The sequence below is a fragment of the Diabrotica virgifera genome, chromosome 8 (assembly GCF_917563875.1).
Source record: "Diabrotica virgifera virgifera chromosome 8, PGI_DIABVI_V3a".
Classification (NCBI taxonomy): Eukaryota; Metazoa; Arthropoda; class Insecta; order Coleoptera; family Chrysomelidae; genus Diabrotica; species Diabrotica virgifera.
The window spans coordinates 13,132,191-13,157,311 of NC_065450.1; the positions used below are offsets into that span (position 1 = coordinate 13,132,191).

General features: G+C 33.5%; 1 protein-coding gene across 3 annotated transcripts in view; it reads right to left on the reverse strand.

Moving 5' to 3' along the window:
* LOC126889563 (uncharacterized) overlaps positions 1 to 25,121 on the reverse strand; it is a 251,405-nt gene that overhangs the window by 36,854 nt on the left and 189,430 nt on the right. The window contains exon 3 of one of the 3 annotated variants that reach the window (XM_050657943.1): positions 6,218 to 6,295. The exons of 1 other annotated variant lie outside the window; for it this stretch is intronic. In XM_050657943.1, coding sequence (XP_050513900.1) covers positions 6,221 to 6,295 — 75 coding nt within the window. In that variant the 3' untranslated portion in view covers positions 6,218 to 6,220. Of the gene's footprint in view, positions 1 to 6,217; positions 6,296 to 21,839; positions 22,093 to 25,121 lie in introns of those variants that run through there. One more of the 3 variants, XM_050657941.1, reaches the window with a different exon arrangement.

Sequence of the window (25,121 nt, forward strand, 5' to 3'; positions counted from 1 at the left end):
ACATTTTGAATAACGTTATTGAATCTGAGATTTAGAAAACCATTTGCTTTTCGCTGGAAGTAGATGAAACTTCTGATTATGATGTCATTCAAAATTATCACTTATTGTTGTTCGGTACGCGTTACGTGGTAATATTTATGAGAGGTTTTTAGGTTTTAGAGACGTGAGTAAAAGCAATAAGGCAGAATAGATTTTTGGTGTTTTAAAGAACAGATTAAAATTTTTTGATATTAAAAATAAATTGGTAGGGCAAACTGGGGCAATTTTATGACGGCGTTGCTGTGATGTGTGGTGAATTGAATGGTCTCCAGGCAAAAGTTAAAACTATTGTATCACAAGCTTTATTTACTCACTATTAGGCGCATATAATGAATTTAGTTTTGCATGATACCATCGTCTTTTCTTGCCAGTTTAGCTCACCTAAACGGATTACTGCTTTAGAACAAGTTTGTTTCGAAAAAAAAGCGAACGATTTGTCAGACGCGATGAAATTTTAAATCTCGGTTAGTTTTACCTAAGCAGATTATCTCATATCTCTGGTAGTTTTAGTATCTGTAGCAGATTTTCGTGAACAGCTTTTGGAAATTTTTGATTTTATTATCGAAGGCGACGATTTTGAAAGTGGCGATACCTCGATCCGTGAAGCAATCCTTGAGAACTTTATTAAATAGTTACTCTTTTAATATTCTTTTAAATATTTTTAAGACAGAGTTTGCCCAAGATATTCATTGTTGTTCAAAATCAGTCAACTGATATTATTAATTCCAAAAATAGAATACGAAAGCTGGTGCAAAATCTCAGAGATTTTCGTAATGATAGTAGTTTTCAATATATACGCAGTGACGTTTTAGATTCGCTTGATATTTCCGAACCATCCCAAAAAAGACAACGACATAATACATATCTCGAAAAACGAGTAGGTATATCTTGAAATTTGGATACCTACTATTGTATACAAATAGATACTCGTTTTTCGAATTTTGAAGATTTGCAAATTTTTGACCTCTTTGACGATTCAAAATTTAAAAGTTACCTTCGCCAAAGAATTTCCAAGATATTTATTATTACAAGTTAGGTACTTAAAAATTATGCCGATCTAAATATTTTCAGAAAGTGGGATTAGTTAAAAAATATGTATGTATAATTCTATGTAGTAAGTACTGCAATTCATTACATCAAACTGTTCATCAATTTTCTTATTACCACCAATTTCTGCCTCAAATAAACGGGACTTATCTTGTCTCAAAAGAATCAACACGTATTGTCGAAACACCATGAAACAAGAGAGAATACAAATCAAGTACATCAAATAAAAAAAAACAAAAAACAACAAAATCTCCTATGATGATTTAAGCCTTTTAGTTTGATGGTATACCTATATGAGGAGACAAAAAAACCTTGCCGACCCTGTCTCCAAGGCCACGAGCCGCCACTGGTGTAGAGTATCGTATCTTCAATTTGTAGTCCCATTCCATTGCACTTCTTCTTCCATTGTCTAAGGGCTTCATCAATATATATATTGAATAATACTGGCGATATACAGCATCCTTGCCTTAGCCCTTTAGTGGCAAGTCGTAAGTAGTGGCCAGTTGTAACTCGAGTTTTTATATAGTTCTTTGAGTGCCTGTACAATAAATACATTTATGCTGGTCTTTTCTAGTAATTCCCATAATCTATTAATGGGGACCGTGTCATATTCCCTCGTTAGATCTACCATGAGTAAATGCAACTCTTGACAGCCCTTTTTCTATTACTTGAGTTATACAGAAAATGTTGTCTATTGTGGATCTACCTGCCCTAAAGTCGCTTTGTTCCTCTGATTCGTATGGATAGTACCCCTCACATATTAGATCTTTTAGAATTCTTCCGTACAGTCGGCTTAGTGTGCTAGTTACGGTAATATCTCTGTATTTATTTGGATCTTGTTTACTGCCCTTCTTGTATACTTTCTGAATTATCTGTAATGATTAACAATAGTGTCGCTGACAGTGCGCATCCTTGTTTAACTCCGCTTCGTACAGCTACATATTTTATCATTTCTTCCTCATGTTCCAAACTGGCTTTGTATCCCTTTTAAAATAATCTGACCAGGCTAACAGATTCAGTTTCATGTATGTACTACAACTCTTTTGATCTGTCTGTATGGATACACTGGTGTGATGTTGACGACTAAATATCATAAAATTTTTCTTAACAGTATTCATTATTAGACCCATTTCTCTTCTTATTGTATTTACGCAATCCAATAACTCTTGAAGTTCCTGGAGACTGTCCATTATAAAAAAAATACCAGCGTACCTAAAATCATTGATCAGACCATTGATTTCCCCTCCAAAATCGTTGTCTTGCAAAGCCTGCTTGAAAATTTTATTCCAGTAGATATTAAACAGCGGGGACAAAATTCATTTCTGTCTGACGCCTATTTGAATGTAACATTTGCCGGTAAATCAGCCATCGACTCGTATGACTGCTTTTTGTTTCCTATAAAAGTTTTCTATGATTCGTAGGTCCCTACCATCACTACCTTTAGTTCTTAATATGTTAAACAGTGTCCGGTGCTGTACCCTATCAAAAGCTCGTTGGTTATCAATGAAAGCTGCATAAATATCTTTATGTTCCCGGTCGTGGCATTTTTGGAGAAATACATTTAAGACAAAAATTGCCTCATGTATAAATCTAAACCAGTTTTCATCTAGGTCTCTTTAGATATAATTGCGAAGAATAAGTAATGATTACTTATTATGCTTTCATAAAAAATGCGAAGAAATAATTTCAACATGTGGTTTATAATACCAATTATCCTGTATTCGTCGAATCCTTTTTTTCCGCTGATATTTCGGAATTGCTTTAAAAACAGACTTAATAGTCGGAGAGATATAAGCGGATTTTGTGAGTGATAAGTAACATGGAAAAACTATAACGGGATAATGTGTTGAATTAGTTGTGTAAATGACTTTCACCAACGGCCGGAAACCAGAGTGGGGGCCGAGGGTAGTTATAAGGGGTCAAAGTCGCGATTTTTATTATTTTTTTGTGTGACGCTCATGATCGAGATAGTGCACCAAAATTTGGCAATAAGTAGGTCATGACGTAACTAAGTAAAATCTTTAGGGGAGGAACGCTGCGTGGCCGACAAAGGGGTGGGGGTAGGGGTGAATATAAAAAATATAAAGGGTTTTTGCGACGTTCTTGATTGAGATAGTGGACCAAAATTTGGGAATAACTAGACCGTGACATTACTAAGTAAAATCCCCAGAGCCGGAAACCAGAGTGGGGGACGAGGGTAGTTATAAGGGTCAAAGTTGCCGTTTTTATTATTTTTTTGTGACGCTAATGATCGAGATAGTACACCAAAATTTGGGAATAAGTAGGTCATGACGTAACTAAGTAAAATCTCCAGGGGTGGCACCCTGCGTGGCCGACAAAGGGGTGGGGTAGGGGTGAATACAAAAATATAAGTGGTTTTTTGCGACGTTCGTGATTGGGAGAGTGCACCAAAATTTGAAGCACTAGAAGACCTAACCACGGGAATAAAAGTAAATGGCTGACCAATCAATAATATACGGTTTGCCGACGACACTATTTTATTAGCCGAATGTCTTGAGGATTTACAACAAATGGTTGACAGAGTGGTAGAGGTCAGCCAAGAAAACGGAGTGTCCCTAAACACAAAAAGGCACAATTTATGGTAATCACAAAAGCTCAACAGCGCCAAGAAAGCATAACAATACATGGAGAACAAATTAAAAAGGTTGAAAAATATAAATATTTGGGTACAATAATTAATGAAACTAATGAGTACACAGAAGAGATTAAAGCAAGAATAAGACAGGCAAGAAATGCTTTCAACAAACTGAAAAAAGTACTCTGTAGCAGGGACATTACAATTTCTTTAAAGATAAGACTTCTGAGATGCTACGTGTTCTCCGTATTATTCTATGGGTTGGAGGCTTGGACATTAAAGAAGGATGTTTCGGACAGATTAAAAGCCTTCGAGTTATGGGCCTACAGAAGAATATTAAGAATAAGTTGGGTGGATAGAGTCACGAATATCAAGGTGTTGTGAAGAATGGGAAAAGATAAAGAGGTTTTAAATACAATTAAAGTCAGAAAACTGCAATATCTGGGACATGTTATGAGGGGCGAGCGTTATAACTTGTTACAGTTAATAATACAAGGAAGAATACAGGGTAGAAGGAGTCGCGGAAGAAGACGCATCTCCTGGTTAAACAATTTGAGAGCTTGGTTTAATTGCACTTCTGCTGATCTCTTTAGAGCAGCAGTATCGAAAGTGCGAATTGCCGTGATGGTTGCCAACCTTCTTAGAGGAGATGGCACATGAAGAAGAAGAACCAAAATTTGGGAATAAGTAGACCATGACATAACTAAGTAAAATCCTCAGAGCCGGAATCCCGAGGTGGGGGACGAGGGTAGTTATAAGGGGTCAAAGTCGCCGTTTTTATTATTTTTTTTGTGACGCTCATGATCGAGATTGGGTTTTTTGCGACGTTCGTGGTTGAGATAGTGGACCGAAATTTGGGAATAAGTAGACCATGACTTAGTTAAGTAAAATCCCGAGAGCCGAAAACCAGAGTTGGGGATGAGGGTAGTTTTAAGGGGTCAAAGTCGCAGTGTGTATTTTTTTTTGTGACCCAGCACAAGATTTGTCCCCCACGCAGCGTTTCGCCCCTGAACATTGTACTTAGTAACGTTATGATCTACTTATTCCCAAATTTTGGTGTACTATCACGATCGCGAACGGCAAAAAAACCCCCATATATTTTTATACTCACCCCTGCCTACCACCCCTTTATACCGCAAGCAGCGTTCCGCCCCTGGAGATTTTACTTAGTTACCTCATAACCTACTTACTCCCAAATTTTGGTGCACTAACTACATCATGAGCGCCACGAAAAAAAAAATAATAAAAACCACGACTTTTACCCTTATAACCCTTATAAATAACCCTTATAACTACCCTCGGCCCCCACTCTGGTTTCTGGCCGTTGGTGAAAGTCATGTACACAACTAATTCAACATATACCCGTATAGTTTTTCCATATTACTTATCACGCACAAAATCCGCTCCCAGCTCTTATACTATAAATCATTCCTCAGGGATTTCACCAGTAGTATATATTTTTTTATAAGAGGACGTAAGTTTTTCACTCATTTTTTATATAAAAAAATCTTATCTTAAATGTCCTTTCAGGAAGCTCTGATGATGGCACAGTATGTGTTGAAAGTACTTAGCTGATAATAAAACATTTTTTACACACTATCAAAAGTTTTTTGAGAACATACACCTGTTTGCCGTTTTAACCTACTCAGAAGTGCGTACAAGTCTTAGTCTTTTCCAATTGTATATTTATATATTTGTCTTGTAGGTCTGGATCCCGCGTATGAAAAAAAAGGTTGATTAATAGCAAGCTGAAAATTTTTTAATAGCTTAAGGGTGTCTAGTCGGATAAACTTTGATATATAGGAACACTGGAACAGGGGCAGTTTTAATTGTGGAACAGGTTAAAAATTTGGAACGGTCAGACCACGAAAACGGCACATTTATTTTGTCCGACAGAATAGACTTAAACTCTCCGAACAGAGATCAAACCCTCGTGCAAAAATCAGACTGCTATTTATCACCTGTCATAATTCCTGTCATTTGACATATTCTAGATGTTCCACTCATTAAAACGCCCATTTGGTGATAAATAGCAGTCTGATTTTTGCATGAGAGTTTAATCTCTGTTCGGAGAGCTTAAGTCTGTTCTGTCGGACAAAATACATGTGCCGTTTTCGTGGTCTGACCGTTCCAAATTTTTAACCTGTTCCACAATTAAAGCTGCCCCTGTTCCAGTGTTCCCATATATCAAAGTTTGTCCAACTAGACACCCTTAAGCTATTAACAAATTTTCAGCTTGCTATTAATCAACTTTTTTTTCATACGCGGGATCCAGACCTATTGTATGTGGTTCTTATATTTATTATTATCTTTATTTAAGCTCAATAGACATCATGGATCCTTGGTCATCTTAACTTTATAAAACAGATAGTAAATTATTTTACTACCTAGTAAAAAAAATATGTATATTTTTTAAAACACTGAACAATACGATGTTTCCAAATATCGAATTTAAAGGCTACTTTTAAGAAAGTTAAGTTTGTAATCTGCATATCAAAATATATGGAAGTATAAAGGACCAAAAATGAAACTTACCACCTAATGCCAAAATGGAGAAAACAGCAGTAAGGGCCAAATCAGTGATCCAGCTACCTCATCCTTTGGAATTTTTAACTAAAGGAAATTTAATATTTCAGTATGTACTTTATTTTTTATATTATAATAATTTTAATTTTTAGGTAAGATTTTGTTATATATACAATTCTTTGTACAGAATATTACAGAATTTATACAAACTTTATGTATGGATATTGACATCAAAACAAAGTTACGTATTGAGTAATAGAACAACCGGTACTTACTAAGCAGAAGGTCCAGTTTCACCAATAAAAAATTAAATATATTATCTGTAAAAATAATGTTGGTGAAAATATGTACAAAATAAATTATTGTAGTTTTATAGATAAATATTTGTAACAGCATCGATGTGTTATATTAATGTGTACCTCATAATCTTTTTATATAAGTGGATATTAAAGTTGTTTAGCCAGTGTTTCCTCATTATCCCATAACATTTCGAATCTATTTGTCCCTTCTTCCCGAAGAAGTGTAAGTGACCAAGGACACTTCTTAGCTAATGTAGCAAAAATTTATACACTTAAGTTGAGATTTATAAGAAACGCTGCAAACTGTGTCGTACTAAAACTTTCTATTTCTGGAAATAATTGCATGTCTAAAACACTTGGGGTTTCTTTGTTGCTTATGTTTGATATTTTTTTAATGTTATTAGTAATAGAGTAAATGATAATAAATATTAAATAAAGAAATAATATAATATAACAATTTTTTGTAATTTTTTTGCTGTAGCCATCTCCATTTAGGGACATAAAAGAAATTACCAAGTGCTATATTTGGTCTGTACTGTTATGCAGTGGAAGCACTGACACTATGTATTGTATGTATTAATATTAATGTATTAATAATAAATAGAAACGAAATAATAAAAACGTAGATACTAACAGGAATAGTTAAAATATCATGGACTTAAATGTACTTGGAAGCACTAAACAATAAAGACTTAATAAATACTGTTAAAAGTAAAGAAAAACTTTACTTGAAGTAATTATTAAGTGAAAAGGATAACTAAATTAGTTAACTTAATCTTAACCCATTTAGCGCCAAAGGTGCGAAAACGCACCATTTTTTTGTAGAATTTTTTTTGACAATTGGTTAATTTTTTTTTAAATCTTTGTATTTTTTAAGCAACCACAAGATATAAGTGTAACTAAATTTAATTTTGTTTAATTTCCAAACTCGTGCTTTCATCACAAAAATATTTTCTAAATGTCCGATATTTTCAATCCTTCGACACAACTTTATTTTTACTGTAGTAATTTTATTGGCATAACACTTTTATGGTTAAATAAATTAAAACATTATTTTTTTAACCTATTTGTACACCCATTGTTATAAACATACAAAAAAAATAATTTCTGAGTCATCAAATCTCGTGTTTGAAAATAATGGTTCGATAACGAACCATTGGCGGAAGTCGACATATAATCCTGCCTGATCATGAATAAGTTCAAGGTGATGCACAGGCAGTAATTTGTTGGGATATTTCTTTATTATGTGTAAAAACACGTATCCACTGTGCTTGCGCTCCGAGCTCCTGCAACTGCTCCACATAGTGGACACGTTTGGCGCTCCCGGACTGTGCAATTGTGCGCACTCTGCCTCGGCGGTCCAATCTGTGGACAATTTATATGTAAGGGAGCGCATACCGTATCGATTGGAGCAGTTGCAGGGAGCGCGGAGTGCAAGAAGTTCGTGAACATAGTGGATAGTTGGCGCTCTCGGACCATGCAACAGTGTGCGCTCCTCCCCAACGGTCCAATAGGTGGCGGTTTATATGTAGAGGAGCGCATGCATGTAGATGGGAACAGTTGCAGGGAGCGCGGAGCGCAAGGAGTTTGTGAACATAGTGGATGGTTGGCGCTCCCGGACCGTGCAACAGTGCGCGCTCCGCCTCGGTGTTTCAATTGGTGTCGGTTTATATGTAGAAGGGCGCATACCGTATCGATTGGAGCAGTTGCAGGGAGCGCGGAGTGCAAGAGGTTCGTGAACATATTGGATGGTTGGCGCTCCCGGACCGTGCAACAGTGCGCCAACGACCGTGCGGCAGTGGCTCGGTGGTCCAATATTACGAACGTAGTGGATACGTACCTTTAGAAAGACGGGTATTCTGGTATTCAGTTTTGTTATAATCTAGGGGGGGCTACATAAGGGAGGCTGTGTAGTGTTGTAGACAATATGTCGATTTGTCGAATTTATGCAACTGGCACAGTGCAAGATACAGGATTGGAAAATGTAAACTGGAAATATCTAAAATAATTTCTAAAAAAGATAGAGGGCCGTTCGACTTCGTTTTTGAGAAAGAAGCTGAAGAAGGTGTAGGCAATGTTCTAAACATACTATTTTTGTTTATCAAAACTTCCAGGTCCATTTACACTCTAGATGTTTTGAGACTTTTCACAAAAAATAAAATTGTGTATTTCAATTTTTATATCTCATTTCCGCCAAAGGTTCGAAAACGAACCATTTTGTTGTTGTGACACCTACCATTATCAAAGTGTAAAATAATTTTTTTACGAATGTTTAAGTTTATTTTACTCTAGTTAATCAAATATATTACATATTATTGCAGTATTTCTTTGCTTGGCGGTTAATGGGTTAAAGGAAAATAAAAGAGCAAAAAAACTTTGCAGAAATTAATTTTTTGACCGAAAATTGGGTCGGTCAAAATGGTAAACGATCCACATGAGCAATGATCGTGAAGCTGAGTATAGTGATCGTAAATGTCAGATGTTTTGTTCGTTTGTTTAGAAGAAGATAATATTAATAATTTAATAAGAAACTAATCTGTAGTAAAACGTATGATAAGGTAATAAATAAACTTATTGTTATAAATATGTTGAATATAGCTAAGTAATAGACATATATTTTTATAATTCTGCATTTATTGTAAAAATATATATACACAAATGCATCAAAATTTAAAAATTCAATTTAAAGATGCATGGCAGTTTTTGTGATTTACTGAGAGCTCATATGATAAAAGCTGAAAATATTAAATTCAGTTAAATAAATATTATTTTGTAATAAAAAGCAATAAAGTACAAACACATAAAACAATTTAAAGCAATTAATGAAAGAAAATCCTAAATCAGAGTAAAGAACAAACAAGCAAATATATATCGATAGTTAACTGCTACGCACTTAAAGAGGAAGCAACGCAATAAGACAAAGAAGCATTTTATGATATCCAAAAAGAAACCTCTGAAAATATCCTCAGACATGACATCCTAATAAACATGGGAGACCAATACAACTGCGGGAAGCGAAGATTGTAACCGAAATGTAGCGGCCAAAAAACCATACATATGAAGTCACAAACTGTGGAATTGTGGAAAAATCTGCAATAAACACATATAGAGTCAGTACAAAGCGTATACACAAAAGACAACACGAGATAACGTGAATTAATTTCGAAAAAATCAACAAAAATAGTACAAGTTTCGAGATTTTGTATACGAGTTAATGCGGATACTGATCAAATACTACTAACAGCAAAACTAAAGACAAAAATAAGCAATGCGGATATATAACAAGGCAAGGAAAAAAATGGAACATCGATAAATTAAAAACACAAGACACAAAACAACAGTATACAGAAGAATTGGGACAGAAAACACAACAGCAAAGATATAGAAAAGGAATGGAAAACATAAGAACAGCATCGTAGAAACTCAAGATAAAATATGAGGACTCCAAGAAAACACAAAATACAAAGCATGGTTTGGTGAAGAATATTACAAAAAAGTAAAATTAAAAACCTCGCGAGAAATAAGTGGCTATTTAATGGAAGGCAGTAACAACTAGAACGATACCAAAAAGAAAAGTAAGAAGCCATAAAACGCTATAGATTAAAAAAAGAGACGTCGATATCTGAATAAATACAACAGTTAGAAACAAATAAAAAGGGCAACAGGAGACTGTTCGAAAATATGCAATACAGTATCAAAACCAACTACCATAAATATAAACAAGAAAGATGGAAAAAAACGTTTTACGGATCTAGACAAAACCAGCCAAGAGACATATTATGCAGAAGATGAGGAAAACAGATAATTGAGATGCAGAGGAAGACTCAACTACCCTATCTATAATTCCTAATTAATGTCGTACCGCAACTAAATCTAAACAAAAATTCGGGGTCAGATGAAATTAACAACGAACTGATCACAAACGGTAGAGAGGAACCGCTAAAATAGACATACGAACTAATAGTCAAAGTTTAGAAAGACGAACACATACCTGTAAAATGAAGAAACGGAAATATCACAAACAATTTTTAGGCCGAGGAAATTTTTAATAACGGATACATCACACATTTATCCAACTTAGTGCGACAACTATTATATTAATAAACACAACGTATAAGATACTGACCACAATCATAAGGAACTTACTAAATTATTACAATGAAAAAAAATATAGGAGCTTATCAACAGGGATTTAGAAAAGGTAGATCAATAGTAGATGCAACGTACGTACTATCGCATATCATCAAAAAAGTTACGAACATGACATAGAACTACCAGCATGACATAGAGAAACATGGAAACACCAGCAAAGTTAATAAGACTGGCTAAAATGACAATGAAGGCCTCGTCAGCAAAAGTTAAAATAACCTAAGGAGATACAAACGACATCAATATAGAACGTGGAATAGGACAAGGATGTCAACGATGCTTTTTAATATCATACATCATACTAGAAGTAATTATATAGAGATAGAGAGAAAGAGAGGGAGAGAGAAAATGTCAAATCTTAAAACTTCGACAAAAATCATAGTATACGCGAACGATCTAGTATTGGTATCGCGTGACAAACAATACCTAGAAGAAACAATCCTAACGTTGATAAGAGAAGCAAAGAACAGACCACTAATAATCAATCAGAATAAAACAAAATGCTTAACACGTTGACGGACAGAACGTCTATAGACTTCTAATTTCCATTGATATAATGTGACGCAACGTCTATTGACGTTGCATTTTTTCCTAATCTACTTTGCAAAATATATATATTATAGTAGGCTATTGATTATATTCAAAATAAGATATACAGGGTGTCCCGAAAAGATTGGTCATAAATTATACCACACATTCTGGGGTAAAAAATAGTTCGATTGAACCTAACTTACCTTAGTACAAATGTGTTCATAAAAAAAGTTACAGCCCTTTGAAGTTACAAAATGAAAATCGATTTTTTTCAATATATCGAAAACTATTAGAGATTTTTTATTGAAAATGAACAAGGGGCAATCTTATGCCATGAACATCTTAAAACAAAATTATAGTGAAATTTATCCACCCCATTAAAAATTTTATGGGGGTTTTGTTCCCTTAAACCCCCCAAACTTTTGTGTACGTTCCAATTAATTCATTATTGTGGTACCATTAGTTAAACAAAACGTTTCTAAAATTTTTTTGCCTCTTAGTATTTTTTAGATAAGCCAGTTTTTATCGGGATACGACTTCTTTTTTAATATATTTACATAAAAATTTTATGGGGGCTTTTTTCCTTTAAACCCGCCAAATGTTTGTGAACGTTCCAATTAAATTATTATTGTGGTACGATTAGGTAAACACAGTGTTTTTAAAACTTTTTTGCCTCTTAATATTTTCTTGATAAGTCAGCTTTTATCGAGATGTGGCTTCTTCTTCAAAATATACCTAATAATGTAAATTATACATAAATTTTCAGATTATTAACAGCTCTCTATATTCGTACTTAACCATATACAAATATGTGGTGGATTCGAACAATATTCAAAATATCTCGATAACCACTGGCTTATCGAAAAAGTACTAAGAGCCAGAAAAGTTTTAAAAATACTGTATTTATCTAATAGTGCAACGATAATAATTTAATTGGGACGTACACAAAAGTTTGGGGGGGTTTAAAGGAACAAAACCCCCATAAAATTTTTATGGGTTGCACAAATTTCACTTTAATTTTTTTTTAAATTGTTGCTACTATAAGAATGCCACATGTCCATTTTCAATAAAAAATCTCTAGGAGTCTTCGATATATGAAAAAAATCGATTTTCAGTTTGTAACTTCAAAGGGCTATAACTTTTTTTGTGTGCACTATTGTATATAGGTAAGTGAGGTTCAGTCAACCTATTTTTGACCCCAGAATCTGTGGTATCATTTATGACCAATCTTTTCGTTACACCCTGTATAAAAGGAACTACAACGTTAACGGGGTTTTATTATTTGATATGGTCAATGGACATCTATATATGAAAAAACCGAGGAGTGCTACCATTTAAAGGGGTGCGTTTTTGAGAAATCGGCGAATTAGTCCCTGGGCACAGGTTACATTAGGGTGAGTTATATGCACTTTTGGTACAAATACGTCTACATAAAAATTGTTCCTGGTTAAATTTCCTATCTAAATATAACTTTTTGAAGTCAAAGATACCTTTTTTTATAAAAATATATTCAAAAGAAAAAGCAGAAAGAAACCCAAAAGAAAGAAATTTTGTTTTTGTCCCATAACTTTTGTCCACGGGGATATAGGTATAGACATTGCTTCACAGAAAAAAAACTTACATATTTTCTCATTAAAATGGTCTGTGGTAGAGGTCATTGAAATTTATAGTTTTCGAAATATGATTTTTCAAAGTTCGCCACTTACAGCAATTTTGGGCAATTTTCCTTGTTATTTCACAAATATTGTTCTGTAACTTTTTTCTACGTAACTTTAGGTATATGCAATGGTACACGTAATAGGAATAGAAATCAATTACCTTTAAAATGGTCTACTGTGTAATGTTGTACGTCTATTTTTTTTAAATTATGGTTTTTCAAGGTATAATATTTTAAACGATTTTTTTATAATATAATATAAAAATAAAATAAAATTATTATATAATATATTATATATTATATAATACCTAATATAAAAAAATATTATTTTTTACATTTTTTACGATTATTTTTGAAATTTCTCATTATAACTTTTTTTTCTTGTACATGAATATACTATCTATATATTGCGCAACAAAGAGGGCTTACTTTCTGTTCTTTAAAATGGTGTATCACCTATATTTAAATACATAATGGAAACCAAGTGATTCTTTGATATTTTTTACCTGTATTATTTAAAATTATTTCTTTTACGAAAATTACATCAACATTAGTCTTAAAAAACGTCACTTTAGGTAAAATTATTGAAACGTTGACATTTAAAAAAATTTCAAAATCAAAGTCCATCTCTTCGTTAGCATTAGCTTCAATATCTTCCTCTGACACCTCAGTTATCTTAGAGTTCCAACAATTAGTACCCATGCACATGCACCCTTTGCAGAATATTGAACAACTTATTCCTATCTTCCTACAACCGCAGTTTTTTGTACATCCCTTGGTACATTTACATGCTATTTTTTCAAGCAAAGCTTGTGGCGCAGGAGCTTTGACAGTAAATATTGGAATTATTCCATATTTTGAAGTTTGCCCTGCCGAGTCAAGTGAATCCAAAGTATTACCTATAAAAAATAAGATCATAACACACAATCACATAAAAAAGTTACAATGAGGAATTTAAAAAATAATCCTTAAATCAAAAATCGTTGCAAGTACTTATTACCATTTGAAAAAGCATATTTTATTCAAAAATAACTCTAGAACTTTTTATAATACACCATTTTAAAGTAAACACAATAAGATTTCTTTTTTATTATATAATATATACCATACAGAAAAAAAAGTTATAATGGGAAATTTAAAAAATAATCGTAAAAAATATAAAAAGTCGTTAAAAGTATAAAGTCTTGAAAAGATAACCTCTTTAAAAGAAGTCGTACAACATTATACAGTAGACCATTTTAAAGGTAATTGATTTCTATTCCTCTTACATGTACCATTGCATATACCTAAAGTTACGTAGAAAAAAGTTACAGAACAATATTTGCGAAATAAAAAGGAAAATTGCCCAAAATTGCTATGACTGGCGAACTTTGAAAAATCATATTTTGAAAACTGTAAATCCTAATGACCTCTACTAAACGTCATTTAAAAAAGAAAATATGAAAGTTCTTTTTCTGTGAAAAAATGTCTATGTCTATATGTATATGTCTATACCTATATCCCCGTGGACAAAAGTTATGGGACAAAAAACAAAATTTCTTTCTTTTGGGTTTCTTTGTGCTTTTTCTTTTGAATATATTTTTGTAAAAAAAGTATATTTGACTTTAAAAAGTGATATTTAGATATTAAATTTAACCAGGAACAATTTTTATGTAGATATGTTTGTACCAAAAGTGCATAGAACTCACCCTAATGTAACCTGTGCCCAGGGACTAATTCACCCATTTCTCAAAAACGCAACCCTTTAAATGGTAGCACTCCGCGGTTTTTTCATATATAGAGGTTCATTGACCATATGAAATAATAAAACCCCGTTAACGTTGTAGTTCCTTTCTATAGTACATAATCAATAGCCTATAGTGTCACAACACTTGCTTATACATTTGACGCACTGTCCGTCAACGTGTTAATAAGTACAAAAGGCACTGAAACAAGGCACTTGAAAGAACAAGGAGAATATATAAGGCTGATGAACTATGAAATAATAAATATAACCAAAAGACATATTGAAATTATTAATCCACAAAAACTGCAATGGCCTGGACACCTCAAGATCGAATTTATTAGATAAGCAGCAAGCAGAGACAGGTGTGCGTAGTGCCCCCAATTCTCTTTCAAGCCTACTAGGAAGAGATGATGTAAAAATCCCTCGAGGGTGAAACAGCTTAGATAAATAGTTCCAACTAACAAGATTAGATATGCGGATTACATTGTCATCCTAATAATCCTGTCGCCAGTGGGGGTACAACGGCCTCCTTAATTCAGATGGACTTACCCAAGTTTTTTTTTTATGTATTATGACCCTTAGAACCCTTAATTTTTTGGTCAACAGTCGATCGGGATGTCGATAAGCTTGTTATAAACAAAGAACTTGAGGAATCACGTAACAGCGATTTTTCGCAAATCAAAACATTGTTTTGTATTTTTTGGGTCATTCTAAGCAAAAAATGTTTTAACAAGTTTTTTCGTAGGATGCATAGTTTTCGACATAAACACGGTTGAACTTTCAAAAAATCATAGTGAAAAACACATAGTGATTGAATGATATTTTCAATGCATTTCCCATTTGAAATCGAACGAGTAGGCGCGTATACAGACAATTTCTACGTAGATTACGTACATTAAAACGCATGCATTGGGCACGGGAAACACTATGTGTGGCTTTGTTTAACAAATAAAAACCTAATTTTTAGCAATTCAAATAATGAAAACCAATAGAACTTGACTTGAACTTTCACATGCAGTAAGCAGAATTGCTAGTTTATTTTTTAATCAAAAGTTATTCGGGTTCAAAAATTGCACTTTTTCGATTTTTTTTAAGTTCAACCGCGTTTATCTCTAAAACTATGCATGCTACGAAAAAACTTGTAAGAACATTTTTTGCTTGGAATGACCCAAAAAATACAAAAAAATATTTTGTTTTGCGAGAAATCGCTGTTATCTAATTCCTCAAGTTCTTTGTTTATAACAATCTTATCGACATCCGGATCAACTGTAACCCAAAAATTTCGTGTTCTACGGGTTCAAATACATAAAAAAACTTGTGTAGGTCCATCTGAATTAAGGAGGCCGTTGTACCCCCCCTGGGGGTACACTTGCTTATAGCGACACTTGCCCCCTGGCGACAGGACTATAATCCTAGTCGAAAAAATTAAAGATCTTGAGAGACTGTCACCAGGAATAAGGGAATATGGAAAAGAATACGGTCTAACAAGGAATGTTAAAAAGACAAAATTTATGAGAATATCGAAAACTCAAATATATAACGAAAATCTTCTAATACACGAAGCCATGGTTAACGCCAAAAATGATTACTTCCAATAAATCAAAATCAGAATAGAAAAGTCTGAAGCAAATTTCAACAAAATGAGAAGAATGTTCTGTACAGCATACTTAAAGTTGGAGCTAAGAGTTAGATTGGTGAGGTGCTACATTTTCTCGATTTGGTTTTATGGAATGGAAGTTTGGACCTTGAATTTATCATCAATAAAAAACACTGGAATCATTCGAGTGATCGGCGTATAAAAGAATTCTGAAAATATCGTGTAGATATCACGTCACAAACAAAGAGGTTCAGAGAATGATGAATAAAGAAATTAAAATCTTGAATAAAACTTAAACAAGAAAATTTGATATTTCGGACATATTACATTTAGAAAGAGATATGACTTGCTCCAACTGGTTATGATGGAAAAGATCCAAGAAAAGAGAAGCACAGGGGGAAGCAGAATGTCATGACTGCGCAACCTGAGAGCAGGATACCGATATTAATGGATCAAATGAACTTTTCAGAGCAAACGTCTGTACAATTCTAATAGCTATGATAATTTTCGACCTCCATCCGAAGATGACACTTGAAGAAGAAGACTCCAAAAGTCACCAAAAAAACGACTTGGATATACTTCTAAAACTCTTAATAAAGATAATATATCTCAAACATTAAGTGTAACGTGGTTAGCTAATAAGAATATAAACCAGGGCTGCTCACTAGGAGTCTCATTATAGCCAAGGGAAATCCAACTCCCACATCCACAATTTTCACTTGAAAAAAATAATACTCGACTTGAAAATGTTGCGTTGACAGAAAAAACGGATTCTTAATTTTATTAATACAATTTAGTAACTTAATCACACAATAACAACATTAAATATAGAAAGATGGCCTATTTTGGACACGTAGTAAGGGGAGACGGATATAATATTCTTCAACTAATTATGATGGGTAAAATCGAAGGACGCAGAGGAATTGAAAACAGGTCAATTGGTTGAATAATATCAGAGAGTGGACAGGGATAAGGAAATCAGAGCATCTATTTAGAATAGCTCGAGACACAGAGAGTTTTGCCATGTTAATCGTTACCATCAAAAAGACTTGATAGGGCACGTTTAGAAGAAAGAAGTAACCTAATATCGAAATAAAAGATTGTTCCAAGACATGGAAAAGAGCAAAGATAATGGTAATTAAATCGTGTATAATAATGATTATTGTAACAATAACAGATGTAATTCAAAAGGATTGCCACGTTAATCTGAAACTGGTCAGGACACATAGGAAGAATGGAAGACAACCGTTGGACGAAGCGAATTGTTGAACGGAGACAAAGAGAAATGTGTGAGAAGTAGAGGCAGACCTCAAAACAGGTGAACTTATGGCAGCAAACGAATGGCTGGTCACGAATGGATACAAAAAACAACGAACAGTAAGTAACAGACACACCTAGTCAAGGCTTACATCAGACGATGTATATAAACTTACGTGCATAGAAATCGGCCCACTTAAAAATTTGGTCATTTTTGATGTCTCATATTTTCTAAACCTGTTGGCCGATTTAAGGTATTTTTTGAACAGGTTATAGCCTGATTCTTTAACAATACTGCTGTAATAATATTGTTGCTAAACAGTTAAATTTTCATTATATACCGGGTGTAAAAGTTAAATTGTGTTTTTCCTCAAAGTTCACATCCCATCCCCATCCAATGGCACTACAGCCCAAATCGAGCCTTGGCCTCCTTCAACAAGCTTCTCCAATAATTTCGATTTACCGCTGTTCTTTTCCATGAACGCGTTCCCAAAAAGTTCCTGGCATCCTCATCGACTTCGTCTTCCCATCTCTTTTTAGGTCTTCCAACAGGTCTTCTTCCCTGCATTCTTGCATTCAGCAATTTTCTGGGGATTCTATTCTCATGTATGCGGACCACGTGCCCTGCCCACCGTAATCTCTGCAGTTTAGTCTATTGTGCTAGAGTTGGTTCGCTATATTGCTCGTATATTTCTCTATTATACCTAATTCGCCAGTTGTTATTTTCACTTATTGGGCCCAGTATCCTACGTAATACTTTTCTTTCAAACACATCTAATGCATTGGCAGATTTCTGTGTCACCACCCATGTTTCGCAGCCATAACTTACTATGGGCCTGATTATTGTTTTATATACCCGGAGTTTTGTTTTCCGGTGTTTGATTTGAATATGTGGCCCATCGCGAAATAGGCTTTATTTTCCAGGACAAGCCTTCTATTTATTTCCGGTCCTTCTTCATTGCTTGCAACCAGATCCATTCCTAGGTACATGAATCTATTTACATGTTCTATATCGTCAATAAAGTGTTGTTGTGCCGGTCTATTTGATCTGGTTTGTATGAGTAGTTTTGTTTTATTTGTATTTATTGCTAGCCCTACTGCTTCTGCACTCTGTTTCAACTAAACGTAGGTTTCTTCCGCTGCATTCATTGTTCTGCTCACTATGTTTATATCATCTGCGTATGCTGCTAATTGGGTAGATTTATTTGTAAGTATGTTATTTCCGCTCACCGTCAACCGCCTAATTACATATTCAAGAACAAGATTAAAAAGCGTTGGAGCCAGTCCGTCGCCTTGTTTCAGTCCTTGCGTTATCGTAAACGCATCAGTGATCTGTCCTTGAATACATACCTGTGCTTCTGTTTCTGTCATTGTCATTTGCACTAGTCGTATTAATTTTGATGGTATGCCAAACTCTTCCAATATATTAGGTAGAATTGTTCTATGGGCCATTCCACGAACATACGCCTGTTTTTGATTACTTCGACAACGAATATTTTACTGTCCAAAATAAGAAGAACGAAAGTAAATTGCAAATTACATTGTTGTTTATTGGAATAATTATTAGCGCCATTTACTTTCGTACTTCTTATGTTGCACAGTAAAATATTCGTTGTCGAATAATCCAAAAGAGGCGTATGTTCGTGGAATGGCCCATATTTATTGAATCATAGGCTTGTTTAAAATCTACAAAGAGATTGTTAACGTCCATGTCATATTCCCATGCTTTGGCTAGTATTTGTTTAACTGTAAATAGTTGGTCAATGGTAGATCTATTTTGCCTAAACCCTGCTTGATATTCCCCGATGATTTTTTCGTGAGAGTCTTCGATTAAGGATGTTTGTGAATATTTTATATCCCGAACAAAGTAAATAGATGCCTCTATAATTCTGACACAACAGTGTGTCTCCTTTTTTATGAATAGGGCAGATTATACTTTTCTTCCATTGTTGGGGGATTTCTTCTTCTATCCATATCTCTCGTATTAACTGGTACATCTGTTGTGTCAAATTCCTTCCTCCTTGCTTGAGTAGTTCTGTCGGTATTTTATCTATTCCCGGTACTTTATGGCTTTTTTGTATGTGGATTGCCGTTTGGATCTCCTCTAGCGTTGGGGGTCTAGTTAATTCATTTTATTCTCCATCTTCCCCCAGCTCTTGTTGTTGTACCTCCTGCCGTGCCTGCTGCTGCCTCTGTTGTTGTAATGGTGGTTGTGCCCCTTTGTTTAATACTGCCTTAAAATATGTCATCCAGGTTATCTTAATTTCGTCCATATCGCTAATGATTTCACCCTTCTTATTTTTGCAGAGGCTAGTCTTCGGTGTGTATCCCTGTCTTAAATGTTTAATAAGTTGGTATGCACTACGTATTTCGTTTTCCTTAAATTCCCTCTCTATGTTTAGTATCCGTTGGTTTTCGTACTTTCTCTTTTTCTGCGCCTGCACAGTTTATCTGCTCTTCGTCTTTTGTTTTCAAATTCTGTTTTTCTCTCTCTAGTACGTCTGAGTATGCAATTCTTATGTGCTTCATTTCTTTCCTGTATAGCTTGTTTATATTCTTCATCGAACCATGTTTCTTCTCTCTGTTGTGTCTTTGTTCCTAGGACTTCTTTCGCTGTGTTTAGTATGATACTGTTTATGGTGCTCCATTGATTTTCTATTGTGGAGTCTGCTCTGTTTTCTTCTAGTAATTTTTCATCCACTGTTCTCTCAAATCTTTCTTGTACCTCAGGGACTTTTAGGTTATCTAAGTTTAGTTTTTCTTGTTTTGGATATTTTTCCTTTACCTGTCGACTGATTTTGCATCTAAACCGTGTCTGCACTAGTAGATGGTCTGAGTCACAGCTTGCGCCACGTCTGCTTTTTACATCTAATATACTCGTCGCCATTCTTTTTTCAGTCAGTATATGGTCTATTTGATTTATTGTGTTTCCGTCAGGTGATATCCAAGTGCCCTTATGTATGTCCCGATGTGGGAAACATGTCGAACTGATAATCATATTCTTTCCAGCTGCGAAATCTATTAGAAACTGGCCATTCTCATTTGTGTCTCTATGCAAACTATGTTTCCCTATTACCCCTTTGTACTCTTCTTCTTTCCGATCTTGGCGTTTGTGTCGCCTATCACCATTTTAATGTCGTTTCTTGGTATTGAATCATAGATTCGTTCTAGATCTTGATAAAAGGCTACCTTAGTGTCTTCTTCCTGTTCATTTGTGGGACAGTGTACATTTATAAGGGTTATACTAAAGAAATGCGTTTTTATCCTAAGCTTGCAGATTCTTTCATTGATGGCTTGAAAACGTGCCCCGGGCAAAGTTCACATCACCCTGTGGAATATTCTTGGATTTATAAAATACTCAAACTAGAACCCAACTATAGCCTCAGGTTTTCTCAACATTCTGTTTTTTGAATCATTCGTTTATGTCGGATAATAAAAGAGGTAGGTACTTTAACAACTAGACATGTTTTTCATCAATACACGGTGTTTCTAAATAAGTGCGACAAAACTTTAAGGGATAATTCTGCATGAAAAAATAATGAGAGTTGGCTTTATAAACGTATGTCCGCAAATGTTTCGTTTCCGAGATACGGGATGTTGAATTTTTTCTTACAAACTGACGATTTATTTTATTGCTTTAAAACCGGTTGAGATATGCAAATGAAATTTGGTGGGTTTTAAGAAGTAGTTATTGCACATTTTTTTACATACAAATAAGAATTTAATATTCACCATTAGCGCTTATACGTGTAATATGACCGATCATATTATCCGTATGCAAGCTAATGGTGAATATAAAATTCTTAAATTTATGTCAAAAAATCCGCAATAACTAGCTCTTAAAACCTACCAAATTTCATTTGCATATCTCAACTGATTTTAAAGCAATAAATAAATCGTCAGTTTGTAAGAAAAATTGAACATCCCGTATCTCGGAAACGAAACATTTGCGGACATATGTTTATAAAGCAAACTGTCATTATTTTTTCATGCAGAATTACCCCTTAAAGTTTGTCGCACTTATTTAAAAACACCGTGTATTGATGAAGAACTTTTTTATTATCCAACATAAACGAATGAATAAAAAAGGAGAATGTTAAGAAAACCTGATGCTATAGTTGGGTTTTAATTTCAGTATTTTATAAATGCTAGAATATTCCACAGGGTGATTCAAAATTTGAGAAAAAAATTTACCTGTTTAGCAACAATATTATTATAATGGTATTGCTAGATAATCAGGCTATAAAATGTTCAAAAAATTACTTAAATTGGCTAACAGGTTTGGGAAATATGAGACATCAAATATGACCAAATTTTTAAGTGGGCCGATTTCTATGCACGTACGTTTATAATAGCTCTTGTTGATGGAGAATGTAAGAAATATGTCATTTAAGAAAAGCTGTTATCTAAACATAATTTATTTGATTTTACAATTATTACAATTAATTATATTATTACTATATATATTTCCATACAATATCACAATTATGTCCAACTCAGTTCTACATTATAACTTAATCTGCTCCTGTATAAAAAGTGCAGCATTTTTTATTATTTTGGTCGTAGAAAGTATTTTAAAGCACTTTCCGTCATACCCGTTCCAAAATTATTTACAAACACTATCGTTCTGACGGCTATATGGTAACCAACTCTATAGAATCGATCAATCTGAAAAAGGAAAGTTAGTATAGCAGAAAGTTAAATAAGAGAGTATAATAAAAAGGCAGTGCAGGTTAGCTTAGAACAAAAAGATGGTTAAATTTATATTAGTAAAAAGTGAAGTTTTTTGTTATAAGGTGCATAATAGAATGAAATTACTTAACGTATTATAGATCCAACATTTATGGCACCACGTCAATAGTTATACCGGCTGTGCCAAAAGAAGCAGGACGTTCGACGTTTTCAATATTTTCAAAAATCTATCGAATTACATCAAACACCACCCCCCAACCCCACTCCCTATTGATGCTATGGTGTCCTGACAAATAATCCCCGGACAAATAATCCCGGACAAAAATCCCCACAAATTATCCCTGGACAAAATATGCCCGGACAAAAATTCCCCACAAAAAATCCCGGACAAATAATCTGCACAAATTTGTTTGAACAAAATATCTCCACAAAAAATCCCGGCCAAAAAAATCCCCAAGAAATATTTGCCGCCGAATAGTCCTCTAAAAGTTTTTCCGTGAATTCAATCGATGAAAATGTTTTTCAGCCTTGAGAGCAGATATTTCAATATAAGATTTTGTGTGTATCAAAACAATTGAAATTTCCACTAATTTCAATGCCAATGGCAGAACCACGCATCGCGAGGAAAGTTATACAGGGTGTCTGCATAACTTGGAACCATATGGGAAACCTTTTTAATATCAATTTTACGAAAAAAAGTCATTCTCTATAAAGTGCTCTGCATAGTCTAAAACCTAAGATGCAATCATCAGATATCAAATTTTGTCAACAGTATACGAGGTATGTCAAAAAATATGAATTTCGCTCAAGAGCAAACTACCTTTATATTTCAAAATATTAAAAAATTTTGTTACGAAAAGTTATTTGTAATTAAAAACCATATTCAAATATGCAACAACAGCCTTCTACTTAAAAAAAAAAATCTGAAATTTTACTAAATTACCGATTTCGAACATCATTTTTATTTATTAGACATGTAATAACTCTTTTATTAATAACTTTAGGAAAAAAGTTATTCTTCATAAAAATCTGTACATGGTCTAAACCTCAAGATGCAACCATCAGTTATCCAAGTTTGTTAATTTTATACGAGGTGTGTCAAATAATATGAATTCTAGAATTCTTTCTAAATTCATATTATTCGACACACCTCGTATAAAATTAACAAACTTGGATAACTGATGGTTGCATCTGGAGGTTTAGACTATGCTCGGAATTGTATAAAGAATAACTTTTATTCCTAAAATTATTGATAAAAGAGTTATTACATGTCTAATAAATAAAAATGATGTTCGGAATCGGTAATTTAGGAAAGTTTCAGAATTTTTTTGTTCAAGTAGAAGTCTGTTATTGCATATTTGACTATGGTTTTTAATTACAAATAACTTTTCATAATAAAATTTTTTGATATTTTGAATTATAAAGGTAGTTTGCTCTTGTGCGAAATTCATATTTTTTGACATACCTCGTATACTGTTGACAAAATTTGATATCTGATGATTGCATCTTAGGATTTAGACTCTGCAGAGCGCTTTATAAAGAATGACTTTTTTTCGTAAAATTGATATTAAAAAAGTTTCCCATATGGTTCCAAGTTACGCAGACACCCTGTACAAGGCTTTTCGATTATTTTAACTTTTTGATGCATTTAGGATTTATGGGCAATACTATTCTTTATCCGGTTTTTAAAAAACGTAATTGAGGATATGTGTTCATTCATATAAATTTATCCAAAAATCAAACCAAAAAGGTACAGATTTTTTGCATTAGAATCAAGACTATCGTTTTCAGGACCAGCAGTTATTATCACGAATAGGCAATGTTTTAAACAGAGTTGTTCAAAGCAAGGTAAGCAAAGATTTAAGCGAATAATTATTAGAATACCGGGTGTCCACTTATATTTTCCCCCATTTTAACTGCCTATAACTTCTAAACGGCTCAAGATAGAAATATGCGGTTTTCACTGAAATATTTTTTTTAGTAAAAGTTTTGTCTGAATGGATGGAATTTTTTATATCGCTTTCAAATACGAAATAAAAAATGGCGGATTTTTGAAAAAAACTTTGTTGACTTTTTTTTTAAGTAACACCCAGTATATTCTTTTGTAAATTGGAAGGATGGTCATTCACCTCTCTAGCGGTATAAAGTTTTGCAAAATCGGTTGTCAAATCACTGAGTAATTAATTTTTAAAATGAGAGGTGCAACGTGGATATCACATAAAAGCAAGTTATGTGATTTCCACATTGCATCTCTCATTTTAAAAATTAATTTCTCAGTCATTTGACAACCGATTTTAAAAAATTTTATATCGCTGGATAGATAAATGACTGTTTTTTCAAGTTTTTAGGTACATGACCATTTTTATATCGCATTTAAATAAAAAATGGCGGAATTTTGAAAAAAAAAACGTTGTTGACTTTTTTTATTAGAACACCCAGTATATTTTTTGTGTCTTGAAAAAACGGTCATTTACCTATCCATCGATATAAAATTTTTTCAAATCGGTTGCCAAATGACTGAGCAATTAATTTTTAAAATGAGAGATGCAATGTGGAAATCACATTACATAATATCATTTTGCTCAGTTATGTTATTTAGGTATCGTTATTAATTACTAGTAAAATTAGTAAAATTACTGAGTAAAATTAATTACTCAGTGATTTGACAACCGATTTTGAAAAACTTTATATCGCTGGATAGGTGAATGAACTTGCTTTCAATTTTCAAAAAATATACTGGGTGTTCCATTAAAAAAAAGTCAACAAAGTTTTTTTTCAAAAATCCGCCATTTTTTATTTCGTATTTGAAAGCGATATAAAAAATTCAATCCATTCAGACAAAACTTTTACTAAAATAAAACATTTTAGCGAAAACCGCATATTTCTATCTTGAACCGTTTAGAAGTTATAGGCAGTTAAAATGGGGGAAAATATAAGTGGACACCCGGTATGATTCCCACAGCCAAAAAACTTAACAATTGCAATTCGAAATTTGGTAATCAAAA